This window comes from Manacus candei, unplaced genomic scaffold (assembly GCF_025592945.1).
Source record: "Manacus candei isolate 608988 ecotype Guabito, Panama unplaced genomic scaffold, ASM2559294v1 h1tg000005l, whole genome shotgun sequence".
Taxonomy (NCBI): Eukaryota; Metazoa; Chordata; class Aves; order Passeriformes; family Pipridae; genus Manacus; species Manacus candei.
This window is the reverse complement of record NW_026138053.1, coordinates 23,505,949-23,531,770: the sequence shown is the minus strand read 5'-3', so window position 1 is coordinate 23,531,770 and position 25,822 is coordinate 23,505,949. Positions and strand designations below refer to the sequence as shown.

The 25,822-nt window shown below is 53.4% G+C and overlaps 3 protein-coding genes across 7 annotated transcripts in view; 2 read left to right on the top strand and 1 right to left on the bottom strand.

The window, feature by feature from the left end:
- Nucleotides 1-25,822, top strand: part of CACNA1E (calcium voltage-gated channel subunit alpha1 E) — a 360,562-nt gene that overhangs the window by 251,667 nt on the left and 83,073 nt on the right. The window lies entirely within an intron of this gene.
- GLUL (glutamate-ammonia ligase) overlaps nt 8,358-25,822 on the bottom strand; it is a 17,710-nt gene continuing 245 nt past the window's right edge. The window contains exons 2-11 of one of the 4 annotated variants that reach the window (XM_051806689.1): nt 23,773-23,891; nt 23,155-23,278; nt 19,581-19,668; nt 18,995-19,213; nt 13,781-13,971; nt 12,414-12,575; nt 12,011-12,157; nt 11,481-11,608; nt 11,107-11,306; nt 8,358-10,085 (exon numbers count right to left, since the gene is read on the bottom strand). In XM_051806689.1, coding sequence (XP_051662649.1) covers nt 9,767-10,085; nt 11,107-11,306; nt 11,481-11,608; nt 12,011-12,157; nt 12,414-12,575; nt 13,781-13,971; nt 18,995-19,128 — 1,281 coding nt within the window. In that variant the 5' untranslated portion in view covers nt 19,129-19,213; nt 19,581-19,668; nt 23,155-23,278; nt 23,773-23,891 and the 3' untranslated portion in view covers nt 8,358-9,766. Of the gene's footprint in view, nt 10,086-11,106; nt 11,307-11,480; nt 11,609-12,010; nt 12,158-12,413; nt 12,576-13,780; nt 13,972-15,119; nt 15,220-16,553; nt 16,662-18,994; nt 19,214-19,453; nt 19,543-19,580; nt 19,669-23,154; nt 23,279-23,772; nt 23,892-25,822 lie in introns of those variants that run through there. The other 3 variants (XM_051806699.1, XM_051806707.1, XM_051806680.1) reach the window with 3 other exon arrangements.
- RGSL1 (regulator of G protein signaling like 1) overlaps nt 24,010-25,822 on the top strand; it is an 18,377-nt gene continuing 16,564 nt past the window's right edge. Inside the window, exons 1-3 of one of the 2 annotated variants that reach the window (XM_051805827.1) lie at nt 24,010-24,040; nt 24,842-24,924; nt 25,199-25,273. In XM_051805827.1, the coding sequence (XP_051661787.1) occupies nt 24,028-24,040; nt 24,842-24,924; nt 25,199-25,273 (171 nt within the window). In that variant the 5' untranslated portion in view covers nt 24,010-24,027. The remainder of the gene's footprint in view (nt 24,041-24,841; nt 24,925-25,198; nt 25,274-25,822) is intronic. The other variant, XM_051805834.1, reaches the window with a different exon arrangement.

Below are 25,822 nucleotides of genomic sequence, written 5' to 3'. Positions count from 1 at the left end.
CATACCCACCCAACCTAGAGATGGTGCAGAAACCTGAAAGACAATAAACCCTGGGCAGGTCCTGGGAGAAAGAAACCAAGTCAGGCAGCAAAAGCCACCCATGGGCATGATTTATTCTGTGCCTTCCTCTCACCCCCACTGCTCCTGTCACTGCTGTTTCCACTTGCTGTTTCCACTTGTGCTGAGCACATCCACATGTTGAGGGCACATCCATGTTGCTCCAGAGGAGCCACCTCAATCCCTGCAGATTTGGCAAGCTGGAACCAGATAGCACAGGTACTGGGAACAGCACAGCCAGGACAGAGGCATTTGTTTATTCAGTGAGGGGTGGAGGGAGGTGCAAAGCAGGGGGAAATCTCTGATGGCAAAGGTCCCCTCAGGTCTAAGAACCAGATTTCGGGGTGGGGAGGTTGTGGGGGAGGGACATGGAAACCACAAAACCCAACAAAATAAGTAAAAAAAAAAATCAAAAAAAAAAAAATCAGGGTTTTCTTATGGAGAGAAATCACATGTTTCCTCATGACCAGAATATAACAAATGGCCCAAAGAAAAAATCAAAACAAACAAACTTTTCCCTCAAGCTCCCCCCAGACTTCTCCAGTCCCCCACACCCTTCTCATCCCACTCTCATGCTGAGCTACCCATTAGTGGGAAAACAGAGCAGACAGACAGGAGGGTTGAGCTGAGGATCCAGAGGAGACACTGTTTTAATTGATGCAGCTTTGCTGCCCAAGCCCTTCTGTTCAAAGAACAGGGGTCTGGCTGAGAACATGGGGCACTCTGGTGCATGGGGGTCCTGCTCATCCCGGGGTTCCAGCAGCACGGGGACAGGTGCCTGCAGGCAGCAGTGCCAGAGGAACAACTCCCTGCAGTGCCAGGGAGGTGGGCCAGCAGTGCCCACAGGCACATCTGCCCCTGCCTTCTTTACTTTCCGTGCCACCGTGTTCCAAACAAGCTGTTCCCGAGCCCAGAGGAAGGGCTGGCGCCTGCCCCGTGGTACCTGGCAGAGGGAGGCACAGCGGGACAAGCACACACTGCTGTGGATGCTTCCCAGAAGTGCTGGATGTCTTGGCAGGGCTGGTGCTCTGCTCTTGCAGCATGCACAGGCAGAGTGTGGCAACACACACACACAGCTCCAGGTGCCCCAGACACAGGAAAGGATCCTTTTTTTTTTTTTCTTCATGCTTCAAAAGAGGACTATGCAACAGCAAGTGCTCGGAGACCTCTCCACACAGCCAAAATCCTGTCCAGCAGCAGCCAAGCTCCTCACCCTCCTGGTCCCACAGACACCAGTAGGAGCACATGACTATTTCACCTCTCCAAAGAGCGCTTCTCCTCCACCCAAAACCACCCAAGGCCTCAGTCTGGGAGCCCAGTACAGAGCTGGTGTAAAGCAGCTCAGTAATGAGATCAACCAGAATTACACCAATTTCCCCCAGCCATAGATCTGGCCCAGCTTTGCTGAGAACACTTGATCTCCTCCCCGAGCTCTGCCAGCTGGGTGAAATACAGCTGCTGCTTCAATAGCGCTCGCAGAAAAAAGGCCTGACATTATTCACAACAAAAAGACAAGTATTGCAGTGCTTGCTTTTTAGATTTCATGGGAGCAGTTTCCACTGGCTCGATGGGAGGGGGAGACGAGCAGAGGGAGCTGCTGGTTGTCAGAGAGCTCTTTGGGCAAAGCTGTCACTAGCTCCCACCCAAGATGTCCCGCTGACCTGCAGAACCCATGTGGCATCACCACCATCTCCCCACCCCAACCTTTGCATGGAGATTTCTGGTTTGCCAAGACCAGATATTCCAGCAGAAGCTCCCATTTTATGGGCTCCATGACCTTCTCCAGCCCAAGCTCAACAGCAAGACACAACATGCAGAAGGGCTGGCTTTTGTTTCAAGAGGAACCATGCCTACCCGTTTGCAGGCTCAAATTGAATGGCCAATTCATTCCTGGGTGCTCTGCAGCCACCTCTCTGGCTCACAGCTGACTCAGAGCTCTTCTGCTCCTGCCATGCCAAAGCCTGACCCCCTGTAAACAAAGAGGTGTTGCAGTAGCACCATTCAGGCTGTATTTAACCCCCGCTACTCTCTGTTGCCTGTATAAGCCAGGCAGACACCTTCTCTGGAGTCCTGGATATTTTTAAGCCATACCCTACCATGCACAGAGAGGTGTGAGTAGGGTTTGCCACACATGAGCTCTGCAACTCACACTTTGGTTACCAACTCTTCTCCCTCCCCATGAAAACAGAGACCAAATGCCCCAGAGGAAACACTTCGCTCTGACCAGGATGTTTCCCTGGCACAGACTGCTAGCACACCACAGATCTTTAGGATTTGGTCCCACCATCCATGGAGCGTCCCTGTCTCCTGGTACACGGGGCACAGCCCTAGCTCTGTGCACAGCCCCAAAATATTGCAGGGGACAGCCCTGCCAAGACTCTAGAGACCACCTCCTTCCCCAGCCAGCCTTCATGAGCAGTTTTCTTCATCCTAGAGAGATGACAGATAAAAAGCTTTCACTCCAGAGCAATCTCTTCTCTTAATGAAATGCTTCCTCACAGGTCCACAGCCCACAGTGGCAACATCACCCGCTGATCACTGGCATGGTTGTTTGCCAGGAGGGAAGGCATCCATTTTACAGTGAAAGCATTTAGAAAAGCGGATGGAGAACTTGCCAGGAGAGCCAGCCACAAGGAGAGGTGGAAAAAAGAGAGCCAGTTAATCACCCAGCATGTGTTATATGTCTGGGTGGAAAATAGGCTGAAAATATCTTGTGTTTCAGAGCAAGCGCATAGTTTTCGGTGGTTCAGCCAGCTGAAGGCCTGGCCTCCAAGTTTCAGAGACAGACTAAGCCCATCTCTAAGCCCAGCTGTTCCCAGGTAGCTTCCTAAATGGGCATGGCAGTTGGACAACATAGCCCTGGCCACAGCTATTCTCACCTCTGACTTGAGGACTTGCTCAGGGGCCCCCTAAACACAGAGAGGCATCAGATAGATTGGGTTTTGTGATTGAAGCTAATGTTGGTCCCAGCATTTTACCAAATGGCCATCATGATTTCCAGAGTCCTACAGGTTCAGCTCAGCAGGGGAGGAGGCTCCTATTCCCTTGCTTGCCCAGTATTTTTGGCATTTTGGCCAAGGCCTGGCTCGGGACAGAAGCAGCTGGGCAATCCATCCAGCTGCTCAGCACCTTCACGAGCCATATGGATGGGCCTGAGCCACCCAGCTCTGTGATTAGGCATAACAGCCTAACCCTGAATCTGATTAATAATTCTCAAATAACAACATGTTTGGCACTGGGGGAAGCTGCCAGCAAAAACTGTGGAGTCTAGTGCCTTGTCCACCCACAGGAAATGAAAACAAGGCACTGCTGCTGTCAGCTTCATCTAAAACCCGTGTGGAGGATGAGGACTTTCCCTTCTGACCCCGCATGGCCCATGCCCAGCCAAATGGGGTCCTGAAGATCATCAATCCTGAGCTCAGGGGATGGGATCAGGCTGCTGGGGAGCCAACAAACATCCTGCCAAGCACCCATTGCTGTCCTGCACCCTCCACCCAGCCAGGCTGGTGCCACAGGACCCCTGGGTGCAGGATCTCCAGGGCTTTCCCAGATCCTTGGTGGGACAACAATCGCATCCTACAGATGGGACACCCTGGGAGGGCAGTCAGTGGTGGGACAGGTGGAGGAGATGTTGGCATCAGTGTGGTCTTACCCAGGCTCTGTGGCCTATGGTTTCCATGCCAGCTTGGCAAACCACCTTTGCCATTGTTTTCTGGGGCTAGAGTTGAAGAAGTTTCCACTTCCTCACCAGCCTTTCTGAGAAAGTGCAAACTAAGCCATGGAGCATGGAGAGTGCAACAAACAAGGGGAGGAGAGGAAGGTCCAAGGTGTGGTGTGCATGCCTGGGCCAACACTCCTCACAGCCAAGGAAAGGGTTTGCTGAGAGGAGTCATGGGCACAACCTGTTGACAAAGGAGAGCAGGGCTCCCACAGAAACAAGCTGGCTCCACCTGGAGCAAGGGATTAGAAACCTCGGCACAGCCCTCAGATTCCTCTTAGCAAACCAACTGTGGCTGGAGGCAGGGATTAAACCCAGTGCTGAGGAATGTGGCTCCTTCCCGCTGCGGAGTCCAAGTTGGCACCGCATCCTCCCTCAAGACGCGGCTTACATAATGCAGCTTATGAAAGCAGAATAGCCCGGCCGTGCCAGCCTGTGGGCAGGCCAGGATGGAGAGGAAATAAAGGAAAGGAAAGACATTTTTTGGCTGAGGTAAAGCCTAGCTGCCCCCTGCACCGCTCCCCCAACCTTGCACCATCTCACCAGGGAAGGGAGGAAGGGAGCAGTGAGGGAGAGGGCTCAGGAGAGGCAAAGGGCCCAGTCCTCCCACAAGACTGTGAAGAACTGCAGCCCTAGTGTTCATTCTGGAGTCAGAGAATAGGGATTTTTCCCCCAGTTTTCCCCTCTGACCCCAGGTTCCTCCCCAGCCAAGCAGGTTCCCATTGAGATCAACCCATGCGTGCTCTGCGTGCAAGGCCACTGCAGGTTTGGGGGGGCTAAGCCACAAGAAGCACCCAGCCCCAAATCTCATTCCTTCCAAACACAGGCCAGACACCTCCAGAGGTAGCTGGGAGATGCTCAGATCCACATAATCTCCCACTGGAGATGCTTAGTGCAGAGAGCAGCAGTGTTGGGCCTACCCAGAGCCCTTCTCTGCATGTTCCCATCAGAAGTCATTGCACAAGAGAGGGGGACAGTCCCCAAACCATTGCACAAGAGAGGGGGACAGTCCCCAAACACCCAGCATTGGCTCAGAGCAGAGTCACAAGGAGCTAACTAAGGTCACCATTCATGAACCAGGCAATTCACAAGTGTCAGCTTTAGGTATCCAGATGAGTCACTGCTCAATGGCTGATATCTCACATAATTTACCTGGCCTCAGGGGAAGCAGATCCTACAGACGGGCTGGCCCCTTTATCAGCAAGCAAAGAGTCAGAGTTCAATTTAAAAGCCACAGGAGACAGCATGGTGAAACCAGGCATTGCAAATAGGTTGTCAGTCCCAGATGAAGAGCCTGAGGAACCACTTGTGGGTGGAGGACCCACTCGCGAGCCAGCCCAGGTCCAACCCTGCATCCAGCTGGCTGGGAAAGCCAGGCAGACCTAAGGAGATCTTTCCTTTCAAGAGCTCCCACTTGTTTCCTAAGCAGCTGTCCTCAGTTTAATCAGTAACTGAACAAGTAGGATGAAATCCTGGCTCAGTTGAAGCTGAATTACTGATGCCTGTGATGGCAGGGTTCCCCTTCCAGCTCCACCACCTTTCTCATCTGGGTCACATAAGAAACTACCAAGTGGTCACACTCGACCTGTTCCCAGTGAGCTGGGCTCCAGCACCCTTCCAGAGCATGCCCTGGCCTCCTTCAGAGGGGGAAAAGGACCTTCAGCCACTTTTCCTAGGGCTTTTATTGGCTGATGAACAGCGAGCACAGATCTCGGCCGGGACTTGCAGCTGCTGGACCTCCAGGAGGCATTTCAAGAGAGCAAAGCGGGGCTGCCCTGATAACATGAGCTTCTGGCCCAAACAGAGGCTCTTGCAGTTCTGCAAATCATCCTCTCAGCAGTTTGTGCCTGGCTCCCTTCCTGGGACCATCCCTTCCCATCCTCCACAGGCAGAAGGAGGTGCAGGACAGTCACACGGGCCAATATCAACACTGCAGAAACACAGACTTGGAGAAATAAAAGCAATTTCACCTAGCAACAAGAAGTGCCTCTCTTCTTCCCCTTCCGCCCCAGGTAAGGGCATCCAAAAAACAGCTCAGCAAATCCTTACCCACCTCAGGCTGGCTGATTTCTCCTCCAAAAGCCGTGTTCAGGGAGAGGTGTGTTCAGCCAGAGGCTGTGTAAGCATATGAAGGCTGATCTACTGTAAAAGGGTAATCTAGGAAGATCAAATAGCACTAAAAAAACCACACAAAATAAGAAGTGGTATGTGGATACTGGAGCAGCATCAGGGCACTCTGTAAGTGTGAAGGGGTAGGGGAAATCCAAGCAGCCACACCTCATGCACCAGACTTTGCAGGAAGAGAAACCCCCTGGTGTCCTTGCAGTAACTGGGCTGGCACAGCCCAGCACTAAAAGATGCTTCAAGTGTGATCTTGATTAGCTTGTTTGCTCCAGGGTGTATTTGAAGGGAGCTGTGGCTAATCTCATTTTGGTTGCCTTAAAACTCAGTTATGGGGAAAAGCCTGGCATATGAGCAGATATATTAATCGTTTTGGAGCAGCCTTGTCTCCCAGGCTGGTGTTTGATTAAAAGGGAGCACAACCAACAGGCACTTCAAAAAGCTGGTGCTATTTTTGTCTGCTTCATTTGGAGCAGTTCCTGATGCTTCAATGTGCCCAGCAAACCCTTTGGGACTGATCCTTACTATATCATTATTCACATTTTAAGGATGTGTGAGTACAGAGAAAAGGGATTCACTTCCTCCTGAGAGGCTAAGATCAAAAGTCAAAATGTTTTCTATGAATACATAAGCTGTAAATTCAGCTTCTGAGGGTTTCAGCCTCAATTTGTAAGAGCCCCATGGCCTTAAGAGGAGGCCTCCCTACCCTGTAGAGTTGGGAAATGGTGTTTAGGTAACCACAAAGCAGATTCAGAAAGAAGGCTATGGGCAAAAAGTCAGAAAACAATGTCTAGAGGGAATGGGGGATTTTTTTTGCCTTCTAATTCATTATAATGGGTTTTTTCATGTATTTTTTTAATAATCATCTGAAAAGCCACTTTGCAGCACAATGCTGTTTCGACCTTATTTTCAGTCGGGTAATTGTGCAGTGAGTGGATAAATGCTTTCTCAGCTGAGAACAAGAGGAACCATTAAGCATCAAGCTCCTGACCTAAATTTACGTTCAGGGCAGCTGGAGAAGCAAAGGACTGATGCCTGCTCCCCTTATCACCCTGATGGACAGCCTGGAGATGGCATCTTCTGCAGGGACACACAAATGGTGCTCTGCATCTATGGGGCTCCGTGAGGCACAGAGAGGTGCTGGTTATCCCAAGGACTTTAACCCAAGCAACCTGGTGTAGTGGAAGGTGTCCCTGCCCATAGCAGGGGGGTTGGAATGAGATGATCTTTAAGGTCTCTCCCAACCTTTCCACGATTCCATGACAAAACCTGGCTGCCCAACAGCAACTGCCTTGGTGATGCTTAATGGCCAAAACTGAGCCATGCCCCCTTTTCCCAATTTTTTCATTCCCCAGGGTCTCTGGAGGGACAGGGATCCAGCCTCAAGGATTCACAGTGTTTGGAAGTATAGGAATTACAAAAAAAAAAAAAAAAGAAAAAAAAAAAGGCATTACCATGTCTTGTCCCTCCTTCTGCACAAATGCCTTTACAAAATTTTCCTTAATTCAGCTTTTCCTCTGTAACATTTTCTTGGAAGGTAGGAAGAACAGTAGCTGCCTGGCCCCTTTGCCCAAATCAGCACAAAACCTCAACACTTCTGTGCTCATGATTTATCCCATGGGTTTCTTTTGGCTGCAGCACCCCAGATCCAAAATCCTCGTGGCTATGTCATGATGGGAGGAAAGGACATGGTGTTCACTTTGCTTCTGTTCTGGTCACACTCCACCCCACACAGGCACAGGGATAGGGTCATTTTGGGACTGTGGTGAGGAAGGTGCTGCCTTGAATGCTCCCCATGCAAAAGAACAGTTGGTCCACAAAAACACAATAGCAGGAATGGCCTCATCAGCCCAGCAGGATGCTCTAGTGTGGTTAATCCACATTTAAAGATGGGAATGGTTAAAGCATCCACCCTTGTGGGGAAGTACCTCCCAGGGAGCTGGGGAATAGCATCACAAGCTAAATAAAAGACCACAGAAGCAAAGTGACACATTTCTAATACCTTGGTTACTTTTCTAAATGACTGGTTTTATGCCAAAGGTGGATGAACAGCATTTTCTCAATAGGGAGAGTGGGAAAGGGTCTTCTTCCACAAAGCCCCTTTTAAAAATGAAGTTTGCTGGAACTTTATTTTCTGTAGGATTTCTATATCCTGTAGAACTTGTATGGGAGGAGGCTGGGGAGATGCACAAACACCTGTAGTGACCCCATAACTCTCTCCATGGACACTCAGAAACCCAGGTCTTTTCCCTTCCCAAAGGAACCCTGCCCAAGTCACATCTGGACCATCACTCGCTGGAGAACCAATCACCACTGACAAACCCCCATTTTCTTGAGAGCACAGATGTCTCCCCAAAAAACACCCCAACAATGAAAAGCCCCATCCATACACTATGAGAGTCAAACTCCCTTCAAATGGCAAAGGCAACACACACAGAAAAAGAAGCTGCAGAAGTCGGAGTTAAGGTTTTGTTCTTTTTTTTCTTTTTTTATTATTAAAAAAACAGAACTATCCGGAAGAAGTCCAAATGCAACGGAATATAACTGGCACCATCTAATATACCCAAGTGTAAAATCCCGGAACGTTTAAACCCCCCCAGAATGAGCTGGGGGTGCCAGGGCTGACTGGGAGGGACAAGTGGCCTCTCCTTTCTCCCAGCCCCCATCACGGCTGGATGGCAGGCAACCCGAGAGCCAGGACACAACAGTGGCATCAACGGTCTCTGTAAAACCAGTCAGTTTGAGAAACTAAGAACATTATGAAAAAAAAAAAAATATCTAAAACTTCTTTTTTTTTTTTTTTTTTTTTCCTTTATCAAAAGCCCTGCTTTAGTGACATGCTAGCCCTGCTGGAAAGGTAACACACCCACGGCTCTGTCCGGAAGGCGGGGAAGTTGACCGGTCAACTCCTAGTTCAGGACACCTTCCTCCTGTTGAGCCACACACTCGTTAGTGCATTGTGGCCATTCGAGTTACAGTGATGCTTCTGCAGGCAACTGGCTCCGGGAGCCGCCTCCTGCAAGCTCCACTCCACACTGGAACAAATCTCATCCAAGTCTCCTCCACCAAGCCCTCCAAGCTCACCCTCAGTCCCACCTGGAGGCTCTCCGACAGCATCCGGCAAGAGCTCCGCCTGCTCCAGCTGGATGAGGCATTGGAACGTCATCTCTTTTAAGAAAAAAACACTTTCATATATAATTTTTTTTTGCTGTTTTTATATTTAAATAGAAAAGTACTACTTCACTCTGTGTTATGAGCCAGAGATCAGTTGACTTCCAGTGACAGAACCAGGAGTTCTCCTCAACGCTCCTACGCTGAGCTCAATGCCAGAAGATTCCCAGAAACCTCTAAGTGGCCAGAGGATGATGACCTCCTCATCATCTCCCCATACAGGCAGGAGCACATGGGGCTCCATCACAGCTCCCATCTTCCCTTCTCTGCAGAAGGGCACCGACCTTAGAGAACCATTAGTCTGCAGAGAGCCAGCAGCGGGGCTGACACCCCACATCTGACTCTCGGTGAAGTCAGCTGTAGTTTTAAGCTCTCCACTCTTCCTACTGGCTTTCTGCGTGTGCAGTCTGTCCCTGGAAGCCACTGGATCCCATCAGATGTACACATGAATTAGACAAAAAAATAAAACAGTGGTTAAAAGTTCTCTAACATCCTCTCCTCCTCCTCTCGCCTTCTGAGGAGTCAACGACAAACAGACATCGATAAAACTAAATTTGCCCTCCTCCCCCACCTCAAGACAACAAGAGTTACTGAAACACAGAACATGTTATCTTGTACCCTTGGGATTACATCTAGAAGGGAAGTTTAGGGGTGCAGAAAGAGCGGGGGGGGAAGGCGGTGTCTGTGGGCGCAGTCTGCTTAGTTCTTGTACTCAAAAGGCTCGTCCCCGGTTTCGTTGAGGAGACACGTGCGGATGAGGGCCTCTGTCACAGCGTAGGGATCGCAGTTGGCCGAGGGCCGGCGGTCCTCGAAGTAGCCCATCTTGTCGTGGCCCACTTTCCTGGGGATGCGGATGCTGGCGCCGCGGTTGGCCACGCCAGCGGAGAACTCGTTGATGTTGGATGTCTCGTGGAAACCCGTCAGGCGCCTGGCATTGTCCAGCCCCCCCTTGGGGTCATAGGCACGGATGTGGTACTGGTGGCGCTTGCTCAGCTTCTCGATGGCCTCTTCGATGTGCCTGTGGAGGGAGGGAGGGAGGGAGAGGGGAATGTGCAGTGAGTGTCTGAGGGACAGGACGAGCTGAGCCACTCCGGGCTGTTGTGTCGAAGCGACACGAGATTCACTGCTGTCCCCAAGTCACTTCATGATGATGCTTTATGCCCCACAACCCCCTTTGCTGATCATCCCAACACAGGGCTTCTCTCCACTCCTACTGCCGACCCAGGCTGCCTCTTGGAAAAGGATCCTCGTGGCCAAATCCCACAGGATCCCTTGGGAGTGCTGTCTGTGAGCCACCACCAGTTCAACTCACAGCCAAACCTCCCAGACACGCTGCCACTGGGGAACCTGCTCTCATAGGGGGGATTTCTCAGTACTGAAGTTTCTATTTGTGAAGCTCACAGAGGCATGAGTTGGCTCATTATCTCTGGGCATCACCGAAATTAAGGCAAGAAAACAGGGCTGCCAGGAGGAATCCCTCCACAGAGCTCCACTGCAACCCAGTGCCATAGGGCCTCTGACTGCACTCAGCACACCAATCCCATACAAGAACTCAGGGTTTGCATTTCCAAGATCTTCATCTTTAAGAAAACATGGCATCTGTTTCTACAGCCTTGCCTAGACAGAAGCAAATGGTCTTTCTCTTACAGTTATAAAAAAAATAAGTTATTAAAAGGTAATAATTAAAAAAAGGCCGAGTTTCTTTGTTTCCAGCATTGGCAGATGAAGAGCCAGACAGGCTTTTAGGAACAGTTGCATCCTGGCCACTTGTGCTTGTCAGCACCGACGGAGCTGTACTGCTGGCTGAACTGCCCACCCAGCATCAAGATGAGAGTGTGGTGTTATAAAAAATATGTATTAAAAAAACAACCCAAAACACAAAAACCAACCAAGCAAAAAAAAAAAAAAAAAAATCATCTGGAAGAAAAGCTTAAGCATTAACATCCAACACCGGAGCAACATCTCCTGTGTCAGCAAAAGTTTTGCAAAATCTTGCTGCCCAGTACACAGATGCCGCTGGCCCATCTCAGAACACTTACTTGAGACCTCCTTCTTCCCTCATGCTCTTGGTGCTGAAGTTGGTGTGACAGCCAGCACCGTTCCAGTTCCCGGGGATGGGTTTGGGATCGAAGGACACGATGACACCGAAGTCTTCACACACCCGGTGCAGGATGAAGCGTGCGATCCAGAGGTGATCCCCCATCTCAATCCCTTCGCATGGTCCCACCTGGAACTCCCACTGCAAGGAGGAGGAGTCACAGGCTCAGTGGTGCGACTACCTCACCATGAGGCACCTCCCACTCCCTGATCTGTGACACAACTACACAACTCAGTGCAGGCAGCCACAGTTTCCCACTGCCTGGGATTTTTCCGTACTACTATCTCGTTCCGTGAGGCATCTGAAACGATTTACCTGGGCTGGCATCACTTCTGCGTTGGTTCCTCCAATTTTCACGCCAGCATAAAGGCACGCTCGGTAGTGGGCCTCCACAATGTCTCTGCCATAGGCTTTGTCTGCCCCTACACCGCAGTAGTACGGACCTGCAACAGCACGGGTGAACATCAGCTTCCACAAGGAAATCGCTTAAACTCAGTGAAAACCGAGCAAAGAACTCTCCAAAGGCTTGGGGTGTGTGGAAAAGCCCCAAAATCTGTTTTTCATGGAAGAACTAGCAGAGTAGAACGCTGACGGAGAGCAAGTCCCCCACAGGTTTAAGTCCCCTGCAGGCTAACAAACCAAGCAGCAAATTTGGATGTGGCCAATCCCCACCTCAGCCTTTCTGTAGTGATCTTAACCTCATGGTTAGTTTTTGCCAACATGCCACTTGCTATTGTCCACCACTGGTTCTAGAAACACCTCCAATCCTTCAGCTGAAGCTGTGTCACAGGGATTACAGCTCAAACGCTCCTGATCTGGTCCAGCGCAGACTCCCGAAAGGTTACCTTGGGGCCCAGGGAAGCCGTTGGAAGGCCAACCAAATGGATGTCCGTCTGTCCCAAGGAGAGTGTACTCCTGCTCCATGCCGAACCAGGGGTGCTGGTTGGACACCATGTCCATAATCTTCCTGCAGGTGTGTCGGAGATTTGAGTCTAGAACGGAAAAGCGACACAAGGCTTAGTAGCACCTCCACCTCCATTCCCCATTCCCACTTCATTTACAGTTTGAGTCCCAGCAGAAGTAGTGAAGAATCCCACTACCAGCACTTTGTTTGCCCTTTACCGTCAGGGCACAGATTATTTTTGTGTCATGGGTGATGATAAGGGCACGGACAGCATTTGGACAGGTCTTCCTTTCCCCTCCCCAGAAATACCACCTCCACCAGGAGAAGGGAGAACGTCCATTCACCTGCACACTGGCGGTTGTATTTGAAGACCTCACAGAGAACTAGTTTATTGGGATCCTTGCGAAACGGGTCCCGAAACATGGCAGCAGGTCGCAGGTACATGTCGCTGTTGGAGCCTTCAGACTGGTAGGTGCTGGAGCCATCGAAATTCCACTCAGGCAGATCTGGAGTGGAGAGAGGAACAAGCCACACTGACCCAGGGTCCCTGGACACCAGAAGATGAGCTCCCTGCCGCCTTCCAGTAAGACAGAGGTGAAGATGCTTATAGAGAACAGGCCTACAATGGGTTTAATCCCAGCTCAGCTGATTCTGTTCCAAATGGAGGAAGCAAAAAAAAAAAAAAACAAACAACAAAATAAGCAAAAACAGAAGAGTACAACTCCTCAGCCACCCTGGGAAATAACAAGTTGCTGGGCTGCTGGCCAAGACCGAGTGAACTGAGCAGCACTGAGGACATTTCCCATGTCACAACAACCAAAGGGATGAGCAGAGCACCCAGTCTCCTCAGCTGGGCAAGCTGGGGGATGGTAGAGCATGAGACATCTTCAAGCTATGGGAATGAGGGGAGCCATGGAATACCCTTATCCATGTTACATGGCCTGAAGAAGGTGGGAAAACAAATCACATATGGGTGGAATCTCATGGGGGGAGTATGGCCAGCGTGGCCCCTCGCCCACCCCTCTGGGCTGTTCACTGCCCTCCAGGTCAAAGCACAGCGGGAGAAGCAGTGAACTCCACCCGGGCAATATTATCTCCTCCATGTCCCAGGGGAAAAGCAGGAGGATGGGAAACACAATGATTTCAAAGGAGTTGTGCCAACCACTCCCTTACAGGGAAAAGGGTAAAGGAGAGGGGAAAAAAAAAATAGAAAAAGAAAAAAGATAATTCTGCTCAGTCACACACAGTATTTTCATTTCATAACTGTCTCCAGCCAGCACCATGGCAACCTGGGGAAAATCCTAATGCTATTATTGTGTAAGCTGGGACTGTTTGTTCTGAGGGACACAAGCTCTTAATTACACCGGATAGCTCCATTCTTTCCCCTCCACTTTCTTCTGCCAAACTACTTCCGGCCAAAACGAGTACTCGGGAGTCAATGGGCCACCAAGCCCCTGCCAACAGCCCCCAGCCCTTGCCAAAAGCCCCATCCACAGCACCAAGGACAGGCTCCCAGCCCCCAGGCATCTAACTGAAACTCCGCATCTGGAGAGCTGGGAACGTTCCCCTGGGGTATCTGGGCAAAGAGGTAACCAGAAGGGGGTGAGGAGGAATGCCTTCCCTAAAAACTATCCTTCTGCCACAGAAAGAGAGAAATGGCACCCTTTCTCCACCTGGCGAGGGGCTGCGGGTCCTGCACCTGCCCTCTCACCTTCGAGGCTCTTGGGCTCGTGGTCCAGCGTGCGGGTTTTGCAGCGGAGGTGCTCCCCTGTCCCGTCGATCCAGATGTACATGGCTTGGACCTTCTCCCCCTGCGGCAGCTTCATGTACATGTGCTTGATGGCTTTGCTCAGGTGGGAGCTCGCCGAGGTGGCCATGGCTGCAGTCCTGACGAGGGGGTTCCTGCAGGGAGGAATCAAAACCGACCCTAACTGTGAGCCCTTCCTGCGCTCCCACATTTTTCACCCCCCTCAGCCGGGGAGGAGCACGAGACAGCTCGGCCACAGGGCTGGCTGCCATCGCCAGCGGTTGCATGTCATTCCTCAGGGAGAACACACAGCAGCTCAGGCAGATGCCGGCAGCCAGGAAAGCCCTGCTCCAGGAGCAGCGATCCCTTCAAAGAGTCCCATTAATACCCAAGCTCCTGCCAATAAACTAGGTCTCATCCACTGTGCAACAGACTTCCAAAGTGCTCCTCAGCCCTGAGTGAACTTTTCACCTCCACACTCATCACTGCTCCTGAGCAATGCTAACACAAGGAAAGCTTAGCTGAGGCTTTCTTACTAAACCTGCTTCATCGAGGAGGGCCGGGACACCCCAGCTACCTTCTCAGCCTAGCTGAGGTTATCCAAACCTGGTCCCAGGGCAGGAGAAAAAGCAACAGGCAGTACAAGCAAGCCCTGAGCACCCCAGGCAGTGATGGGGAGGCCTGAGGGGCTCTGGTCTCAGTTGGTGGGAGCTGCAGCATCCCCACAGCTCGGCACATCCTGGAGCCTGCCAGCCAGCCCACTCGTGTCAGACCCACAGCAGTCGGGCTCCACGCGTGTTTTCAGGAGCTTGGAAATGCTGAGTGACTTTGGAAATGTGGAGTGACTTGGGAAGTCGCTCCAACATCCTGTTCCCCTGAAGGGGGGCTCGGACTGAGCCCTCCCCAGCCGACCCGCTCCCCGCGGGAGCTCCCACCGCCCCATTCCCCTGCCAGAAGCATCACCCACGCGCGCGTCTCCTGGCACGGAGGGATGTCCCCACGTTTCTTCAGCGATCAGCTGAAGAGCCTCGTGGACGGGGAAAGGAAAAAAAAAAACCACCAAACCAAAAAACTGCAAAGCGAATGTTTTCAACAGAAAACTCGAGCTGCCACTTCCTCCTCCCACCACCTCACCCACCCCCCCCCTTCCCCCAAAGGAGGCATTATCCCTTGGAACGTCTGGCCGCTGGGGAGCCCCGGGGCTGCCCCCCCTGCCCCCGTGTCCCCGGGGGGCTGCGGCGGGTGGCGGCCGGCGGGACCCCCTCCCTCGCTCCCTCGCTCCCTCCCTCCCCCGGGCCGGTACCTGGGCTCGGCGGCGGTGCGGGCGGGCGCGGGGCTCCCACGCTCGGCTCCCGGGGCCGCGCCCGCCGCCCCTTTATGGCGGAGCAGCGCCGGCCCCGCCGCACGGATTGGGCAGCAGGGCGGGACGGGGGGGACACAGGAGGGGGGACCGGGACACCACCCCGCCTCCATCCTCCTCCTCCTCCTCCTCCGGCGGCACCGCGGCCCGGCCTCCCCCGGGGAAGAGGGGGGAGCACCCCCGCGTCGCCCCGCACCCCGTGGAGGCGGTGGGTGGGTGCGCAAAGCAGAGGGAAGAGGGGGCAGAACGCAGGGGGAGGGGGGGCGTGGGGGTGGTTTAAGTCCTTTTAGCCGTCCAGAAAAACAACCCCTGGTCCCTGGGCAGGCGGGAGCGGAGCCAGGGTTTCCGCAGGGTTTACATTAGCGGCTGCCTTGGCATAACTCGCCGGGATGGAAACCGGCCGCCCTGGGTAAACGGGGGGAGAGAAGGAGGGACCGGAGCCCCACCGAGCCCTGGGCACAGGCTCTGGCTCGGTGACCACGTCTGGGAGAGGGAAAACAGCCTCAATGCCCCGCTTTTCCTCCTGGAGCAGGTAACAGATTCCAGCACCTGGATTTGCAGACCCTCACTCCAAAGCACAAGGACCGGTCGCTGTCACTCGAGGGAGGAGAAGTCCCCCAGGCCCACCACAGGAGCACCCACTTAGCACCCAGCAAACTGCAGGCACTGCCCAGTATTTTTCCACCCCGACAGCTCGCTTGTTGTCCCATCTCCTGTCCAGCCCTCTGCACCTCCCTGCCCGGATCCAAGGGGCAGGAGAGCAACGCCAGCACGAGCAGACGGAGCTGCCACCCGTGTGCACCCACTGCGCGCACACGCAGGTCCCAGGCCGAGCACACGCCACCCACACGCCTGCCCCGGGGCGACAGGCTCCTGGGCTGCCCCATGCCAGCCTCGGGGACATGGCACCAAATTGCTATTCCTCGAGAAGCTGGAGCCTCCTGACCATCAACAGCCACCCTGCCGCAGACACAGGCACAGTACATCCACAATCCAGAGGGAAAATGGCCAGGGAGAGCCGGATCCTCAGAGGGGAGGAGGTAGAAGTGCTGGCTAAAATGGAGCCTTGATTTATTGCCCATCTCGAGAGCCAGATCCCCACCCTGCCCTCCGGGGACAACCCGGCTCATTCCTCACCACCACCTCGCAGCAGCCACCAGTGTGTGGTAATCCCCCGAGGCTGTCCAGAACAGAGGTGAAAATAAGGTGCTTTTCTCCTCCTGGAATTGCTTGGGCAAGACAGAGCCACCAACCATTGCAACAGCCACTGCCTCCCCTCAGCACCCCAGAAACTGCCTCCTCTCAGCACCTCAGTTCCTGCACCCTGTGCATAGAGAAATTTTTTTAATACATAAACAAACGCAGTGTTCTACCCACCGAAATGAGCTCAGGATCTGACGTTCTGCCCAAGTTCAGCTGTGGTCACCCAAATGTAACAGCTCAGCTGAAGCAAAAGGAAGTAGATAGGAGCTGCTGCCGAGGCCCAAAATAGCTCCCATAATGGGGAGCTGTCAAGCCACGGGAAACGTAAAGCAGCGTCCAGCCCTCTTCCCTAGGTTTGCAGAGTGTTTCTTTAATCGGGACACTGAGAGCTCTGATAGCTTCCAAATTCTTGGAAATACGTTTGCTACCTGCTAATTTCCCTGTAACTTTGTCCGCCAGAGCTGGCTGCAAACAAGCCCGAGTGTCTACAGGTGGAAGCTCCTTCAGAGTGGGGTCACCCCCTGCCGCCCAAACCTCGGGGCTGGGCAGCTCCAAACAACCCCGAAGGGAAGCGGGGAGCAAAGGCAGCCTGCAAAGTAAACATCTCCTCTCCATCCAATAAATCCATGCCGAGCAGCAAACCTCGGCCCGGGAGAGACCCCCAGGGTGGGCAAGGGTGTGGTGGCTGGGGTGGGAGGACGCAGCCCCCGGCCCCGGCGGGCTTTGGGTGGCTGGCTCATGCCCAAGCCCCTGCGCTCGCCCTGCACAACATGTTTACGAGCCAGCGGAGAAGCGGCAGCCGCGGGCTCAGCGCCCTCTCCCGGGAAGCCGACGGGGCGGGGGAGGGAAGGGGGGAGCGTTCCCGGGCCGCCTCGCAGGGCTCACCCAGCTTGTTTACCGCCAGCCTTCCTTCCCCTCCTCCCCTTCCAGCCTGTGTGTTTTTTTGGGGGAAGCCGGCTCAGGCTGTGCCTTCGCCCAGCTGCGTGCTCCAGTGACCCTCATTGCCGCTGACAAAAACCTCCTCGGGGAGCTGGGGAAGGCACGATGCCAACAGGTGACCCGTCCCACGAGTGGATTTAAATCCGCCTTCAAAGGGCCCCGCTCCACAGGCATAGCCAGAGACAATGTCCTGCTCCAGGGGCGAGTCCCAACTGGCACATGTTTTTCTTTCTTCCTCCTATTAATTCACGGGAACACCTTTATTCTCCTGCCCCAGCACTTCCCACCGGCGTGGTTTATATCCTGAGAGAAGTGCCAAGGTTGGAAAGCGGTTGGTGAGCTGCTGGGAGGGCCAGGCAGGCTGGACTTTGCAGCCTCCTGCCTCCAAGGCAGCTGTGCAAACCCTCAGGACCAGGACCCTGCGCTCTGTGGGATAGGTTTGGGGACCAGGATGAGTTCCTCCCAGGTAGCATAAGACATGCCTGCTCTTTTCCAACTCCAGCCAGCAACCAAGCAGTAAAGGATCATGTCTTCCCTCTCCACTGTGCATTGGTGGGGCTGCTGTGATCCATCCCTTGTCCACGTGTCCCACTCTATCCCTATCCTCATGTCCTCCCCAGCTGCCCCGAACAAATTGCTCTTAGCAAACAGGCCTGGTTGCAGGGACCTCCTGAAAGTGCAGCCTCATAAATTTGGGAATGCCTTAAAATGCAGAAATGTCACACCATAGGAAGGAAAAACAGAGGGGGGGGTGATAATTCAAGGGTTAAAAAGGTAGGACATGAAACATCCCTGTGGCTCTGGCCCTGGGGCAGGTGGCTGATGGCTTTGTTCCTGGAGTGCTGGGACTCTTTCCCAGCAGCTTGGGGCCATCTCCATGGGTGGCCCCTCCCCACAGATCCTGGGATCTCAAGCCCAACAGGTTGTAGACCCAGACTCCTAAGCCCAGGTACCCATTTGTCTTTCACCAGCACTAAAAAAAAAAATTCTCAAATAGAAAGGAATGCCTTTTTTTTTCTCTTTAAACAGAGATGTCACACAGGGACAGGAATTGTGCTGTGACAGCCCATTTTGTTGTGATGGTTGGATCCCAGCAGGAGGCCTGATGCACCCAAAATGCCCCAGCTTCCCACAATGGCACAGCTGTGAGGGATGAGCAGAATAGTTTGGATTGGAGGGGACCTAAAGGTAATCTAGTCCATCCCCCTGCAATGAGCAGAGACATCTTCAGTATCACTCCTCTCCCCATGCCAACTGCTGAGACATTCTCAAATTCAGCTACACCACTTCCAGACCCCTCCAGGGAGGTGTTTTGGGCTGTGAGGCCTTGCATAAAGAACTGAAATGCATCCAAGTGAGACCAGACGTTGGCTGGGTGGCCTGATGCTGCATCACCTCCATCTCTGCCCACCACTGGGCACAGCTGCCTCTGGTTCGACCCACGACAATGTGCCCACCACCATCACTGGGCCCTGGGCTCTGGAGGAGCTCACAGCTGGGGGAGTTGGAGATGCAGCCCCTTTTACCCACGACTAGCAACACGAGGGCTGGAAAAACAAACCTGACACCTGAGCCAGCGCCTAATTCAGAAGTTGCCCAGCTCAGAGTGGCCCAGCAGTCACTGACTGAGGACAGGGAGCTCACCAGGGGGGAATGAGTGCACTGGGGGGACTGACCTTGTGCAAGCAGCAGTGGCCGACCGGTCTCCCCCGGAGCGCTGCAGGAGGCTGACGAAACCCCCCAAGGCAGGGGGGCTGTAGCTGCTGGCCCTGTGCGTGAGCAAACATTGCACACCCCGCAGCAGGCCCATGCTCCCTTTGAAGATGCTGCCAGGGTCAAGGGTAGCCACGGGCTGGTGACCAGAGGGATTTCAGCGGCAGAGGAGATCACCTGGGCTGCACAGAAGGGCAGTTTGGGAAAGCAGATTAATAAAACGTGCGGAGGCACATGCCAAGGCAAAAAAAAAAAGCTCCCTCCCCCATGCAGCTCGCCTGCACCATGTGCCCGTGACGCTCGTAGGTTCCTGGGGACAGAGCACCTGGGAAAGCCTTGCTTAAACCCCCCCAGATGCTCACACCTCCCTCCGCACCCCCTTCTCAGCCACCTGGGTGCCAGTCCCCGTGCCCACTGCCCACCTTGCCACGCCTCACAGGAATCCAGGGCATTGCTTCATTCCCCAGCACCCCCCTTCCCCAAGGAGGGGGGCACTGCTGCCGCCCGCTCCGGGACAATCCGGCAGCAATCCCGGCAGGCAGCACCTACCTGCCACCGGCTCTGCTCCTCAGACCTTGTGCAGGGGCTGAGCGTCTTCTGCGAGCACGTGCTCACCCTCAACAGCGACCAGGAGAAGCTGGAAGATGAGAACGTCAGGGGCAGGCGGGATTTGAGACCTAGAAATTGCTTGGCTCGGTTCGTTCTGTACAAGGGTGGAGAATATCCCAGGGAGCGCTCAGCACATGCCTTTCCCCACAGTTGGAAATTGGTCACAGTGTGCATAGGCAGAGTTGTTTTTGTTGTTTTGGGGTTTTTTTTCCTTTTTTCTTTTTTTCATTAGCACTGTTCACACTGTTAAATGCACTCCCAGCTAGGTCGGGGCTGCGTTAGCTGTGGCTGGCAGATTAATTTCAGCCTAATACACCTTGCAGCTCCATAAGTGAGAGTACAGAAATCCTCAGGGCGCTACCTAAGTGGATTAAATGGTGAATCCAGGCCTGACATTGTAAATTATAAAAGGTAACAGCAAAGCGCCGTTGTCCGTATCCCTCTCTCGTGGCTGAATTAGGTCCCTGTCCTGCCACCACACATGCTTAACCCAGGCTGGTGAAGTCAGCAGCCCCAGATGCTTGTATAAGGTTACACCAGTGATTTTGCTTCAGCTGGAGAAGAGGCAAGTGAAGGCAGAGCTTGCTGCAGGGGCTGCCAGGTGTAAGGGACAGAGTCCAGCCTTTATGTTCAATCCCAAGCAAGGAAACCACAGACAAACGGCAACAGGCTCAAAACCACTTGTAATTAATGTAAGGAAATACCAATGATGTCCTTGCTGAGCAAACAGGTTTTATGCACCCAGGAGACCAAGAATGAAAATCACGTAAATAAAAAAATAATCACAGTATGTTCAAGAAAGCAGTTAATATTTAAAGCTGAGTTGGCAGACCTGAGACCTTGGGCAACTCCAGTTTTAAGGTGCTATGGGCCTTAAAGGGTCACACCCATTGGTGACAATCTTTGAGGTGTCCTAAACTATTTATACGAGAACAGGATGGGGCTGTACAGGGGCAAAAAAAATCCCAAACCTCCCTCCAAAATCTTCACTCTGGGGATATAGTGCTTATGCTAGAGGAAGAGCAGGTTTGTGCACTCAGGCTGGAGTTTCCCAGATTACCAGGGCTCTAGGCCATCACCTAATGCCAAGGTGTTCAGGGTTGGGTGCTGACCACAGCTGGCAGGGAAACAGCCCCCACCCTCCCTGTGGCACCAAAAGGGACAGGCTGGGCTGCTGGGGGAGGCTGTGAGTGGCCAATGACTGCGGGTGGTGATGCTGACCCCCCGGTCGGGCAGCCTTGGACTTTGCCACCACAGGAAGCTGTGACAGCTGATGTTGGGCAAGGATAAAAAACCCAGCCCCATCCCCTCTGCTGCCCCAGGAACGTGAGCCTCTGCCACTGGCGGCCTTAGGTCTGCCAAGGGTGGGCTGCTTACCACACCAGGGCAGAGGACGTGGATAATTCGGGTTTGGGCAGAGCTCCTGACGTCCTTGGTGTTGCAACCCTGCCCTTATCTTTGTATGGAGTCCGACCACTCTGCGCTCCTCTCCAAGCCCCCTTCTAAATCTGGGCTGTGCTCATGTGTCCACCTATTTTTTTTTGAAGCCTCTTTTTACCCTTTTTTGTTTTTTTTCTAAATAGCCACACAGCTCATGTGAGCTCCTTTTGTGAGGAGATGAACAGGACAGGTGTGCCCGTGCACACACTGAGCAAATCCCAGGAAGCTGCAGCCAGGCTGAACAGAGCTCCATCCTGCCAGACCTCTTGGAGTCACCTCTTGGGGAGTAATCCCATGGAAATGGCCTTGCACCCTCCCACAGTAACCATGTTGGCCTGTTTTTGCTCACAATCCTTGGTCCTTTCCTGGCAGAAGCCATCACAGTCCCACTGAGGTCAGTCCAGAGCCAGATGAGCACCCAAGGAGCTACACCAGCCTCTGAGGATCTCACTGGACAACTGGTCAGTTGCCAAGTGGAAAAAATATATTTTTTAATTGTTTCAACCTTTCCCTGAGGACTTACGAGTTTTTCATGTGTGAGGCAGCCACCACTCCAGCTCCTCCCTAACCCCTCCTCTTATCTCTCAGGCTTAACAGCACGAATAATTTTGAATTCATGATCAGAGCTACTCCTTCCCGTAGCTCTGCCTGGCACCACTAGGACAAGCAGATGTTTTGTGGCCCATGGCTGCTCCCTCCCCGTATCAATTTGGTTTTTGGCATAGTGACCGGCCAATGTGCCCAGGCTGTGACCAAAGGAAAGTGAGTGTGCATCCCCAGGGGCTGTGCTTGGCCCCATCCCAGAGCCATCCCCACAGCTGGCACAGAACAGGCACTGCCAAGCCATCCTGCAGCAGAGCACAAGTCCACACACCCCAAAAAGAAAGCATCACCCAAAGGGCAACATCTCCTCATTGTCACCAGGATGACGTGCATCCCAGGAGCACCACAGGGACGAGCACAACCACCCACTGCTGTTCAACCCAACAGTTTCAACCGTGGAGTGACAGGACAAGGGGGAATGGCTTCAAACACCGCAGGGTTAGATTAGATCTGAGGAGGAAATTCTTCACTCTGAGGGTTGTGAGGCACTGGAACAGTTTGCCCAGAGAAGCTGTGGCTGCCCCATCCCTGGAAGTGTTCAAGGCCAGGCTGGGTGGGTGAAATGAGATGATCTTTACAGTCCCTTCCAACCCAAATCATTCTAGGATTCTGTGAACTAATGCAGCATGACAGGATGTGACCCTCCCAGGGCACATGTGTGTGCATGGGCAGTTCAGGTGTGATCTCTGACACGCTTTCACAAATCTCTGTTGTGTCACTCCTGGCTTGTTACAGCACCAGTTGTCATCCTCACACAGGGCAGCCCAGCCATGCACAAAGAAACGAGCTCCCCTGCTTGGGGTGACAGAGTGTGCCGGTGCCAGGGGCCCAGGACTGTCCCCCTGGGGTGCCCAGCACCAGCCCCACAATTAATTTGGAGTTGTCCCTGTACTAACTGCCACCGTGGAGTCACAAGCCCGATGCTGAGATGCAGAGCCCTGTTGCTGCTGGGAACAGCTCCACATTCCTGATTTGACAGCGCCACCTCGTGAGGTGGCCCCGCTCCTGGGGACACTGTGGGACACTGTCCTGCCCCAGCGCTGCCTGTGCCCACCGCAGGTACCCTCCTCTGCACAGAGGCGATTCCAGGGATGCTGCACACTCTTACGTGCATGGAGGTGACAGTAACAGGGGCTGCAGCCACAGCGACAGAATGGGACATGATGCTCAACATAACCCAACTGTGTTTTGTCAGTGGCCAGAGCAAGAAAGCTCAGGACGTTCTAGGGTTGTAATGTTGGCAGAGTCTATCCCATAGTGCAGGAGAGGCCACAAAAACTCTGCTCCACACACTCCACAGGAACAGAACCCTTCCCACTCCCACTGACAGTGCAGAGCCACAGACCAGTAGACTTCTGCTACAGGGCACATCAGAGACCCCAGGCACGACAATGCCCAAAACCTGGAGGGCAGTGGCAGCCCTGCCAGGCCTGACACCATGGCATTACAGACAGCAAGATCAAATACACACCTGGGGAGCAGATTCCTCCTCCTGGAAGGGAAACTGGTCACTGCTGCTCTAAGAGGAGTTCCTTCTTCCTTTCTTTCCCTTCTTCCCGCTGGAGGGTCTCCAAGGTTAGGCCTCAGTCCCAGACCTGATGAAGCAAGACAACTTGGTCTGTCCAGGGCAGGCATAGTGGAGTCTCCTATGAAATTTCATCACGACCTAAGCAGATATGCTGACAGCAACCACACACAGCACCAAGGTGCTGACAAGGACCTGGTTTGAAGGCAAGAAGTTTGCCCAAGCAGAGAGAGGGAAAGGGTTTCATTTCAGGACTGCCCAGGTGTGTTTTCAGGGCTAGCCATTAAAAAAGTGACATTTCAAAGAATCACAGAACGGATAAACACAGAAATCACAGACCAGAGGTCTTCTTGTCCAACCTCTCTGTTTAAACAGGATCCTCTAGAGCACAGTACTCAGGATTGAGTCCAGATGGTTCTTGAATATCTCCAGATATTGAGGGAGATATTGAGGGAGACTCCCTTACCTCTCTGGACAACCCATCCCAGTGCTCAGTCACCATTGCAGTAAAGAAGGTTTTCCTAACATTCATGTGGGACTTCCTCTGTTCCAATTTTTACTCACCCTACTGCTCAGCACCACTGAGAAGAGCCTGGCTCCATCCTCTTGACATCCTTCCTTCAGGCACGTACAGGCAGTGATAAGATCCTCACTCAGTCTTTTCCTCACCAGGCTAAGCAGGCCTTGGAGTACAACCAAGAGGGAGATGGTGAAAGCCCTGGGGTTCCCAAGAGCCCTGCAGCTCCACTAAGAAGGTGCCAGGACAAGGGTGTCACAATCAGCACGGCAGTTTGGAACACACCCCCGGAACACAGCAGGATGATGACTGCTGGTGAGTTACCCTTTGCTGGAGGCTTCAGCCCTCTAAACACTCCCCAGAGGGGACAGTGGGGGGAAAAAGCAGTATTGGGCTTCTGAAATAAGAGCCCTCCCTGTAACACAGCTGTGCCTTCACAAAAGTGGACATTTTGTGCCAGCCCACCCCCTTGCATCCAGATCTTTCAGACACGAATAAAATTTCACAGGATAGTGCGAGGTGTTTGGCACTAACTGACACTTGCTTTGATGTCTTGGGTGGATGGAGGGGGGGCTGCAGTGACTGACACCCTGTCCAGAGCCACAACCCATCCCCAGTCTGGTGGTGCCTGCTAATTTGGCGGAATTTGTTCCAAGAACCAGAGCAAGAGGACTCAGAGGGCACCAAGGCAGTGGCAGCACCAGAGCACAGCACACAGTTCCTCTCCATGATAGCAGGGTTATACGTGGATAAGGCAGAGGAGCACAGCTTGTCCCCTCCAGTCACAGCATGTCCCTCCTCCTGCCCTACGGATGCCAGCACATTTGTGCCCAGCCTCTATGGACCGTGTACCTTTGCTATTTAGGAAGTTGGCATTCAAACTTCCCAGCTCCTGCATGCTGCTGAACCTCGTGCTTTCCAAACAGCCTGTGCCACACATCCCAGGGCACGTGGGTGCACCGGGACCCAGATTTCATGGACTGTCCAAATCCTCCCGCGTGTGCACAGTTCGAGTTGTACCACATACCCCTAAAGCCGTCCCTCTCAAAACTCCTCCTTTGGCTCACCTTGTGTGGCAACACAAAGCCCAGATAACTTTCTCTTCTCCCCCTCTAGCGGCCATAGCCTCCACGGACATGGGGCTTCTGCTGAGAGATGATGTTTTTGTTGACTTTTTCAACACGTTTCTGAATCTTCCCGTAAGTCCACTCTGCACCATAAAGCCCGGGACCTTTCTGAGCTCTCTTCAGGTGAACTCAGACTCTGTGGTGTTAAGAGACCCCGGGAGAATTGGGAATGTGCCACACTCAGGCTGGAAAACGAGGGAAAACTGAGGATCTCAACTTGGGAGACAGAGGTCTAACAGGGAATTGGATGCCCTTCTCTGTAGTGGGAACTAACTTGAACAGCTGGGCTCTGGTCTCCCCTGGCACTCTCCATCTCTTTCAGCTCTCTACTTTCGTTTTGACACAGGTTTTTGGCCAGACACCCATTTACATCAGTGGCACGGGCCAGTGGGACCTCTGGCCAGGGCTGTCGAGCCACCTGGTGAGAACATGCCCCTTTGTGAGGAGGGTGAGGAGGAGGGAGAAAGGGCACAGGGCAGGGGAGGGAAGGACCCGTTTTCTCATTGCCAGGGCCCCTCTCTGTCTCTCCTGTTCGTGCAGCTGGGGGATTATTTCAAACCCGGGCGTCATTTTGCTTTTAAGCCCTGGGAGGAGCACAAGCCATTTAAAGTCCTGCTGCAGCTTCTGGGGTCTATCCAGCTCTGGGTAACAGCAAAAGCGGGAGTTAAGGAGAGCATATGGGGTGGCAAAGAAGGAGGACATAAATATAAGCCCCTTGTCCTCCTGAATTCAACAGGAGTGAAAAACCCAGTTGATCACCAAGCTGACTTAGCCCTCCCCACGGGCGTCCCCCTTCCCCACAACCACGAGCGCCGCTGGCAGCGCTCAGATCCCGCAAGCAAAAGGGAACCTGCTGCTCCCACAGCTGCCGGGAAGCGGCCATGCCTCCCTGCCTGGGCTCTGGGGAGGCAGGCGGGCTGCGAGGAGAGGCAGCCTCGGAGGCAGCCCCGCAGCACCGGGGCTCCCAGGT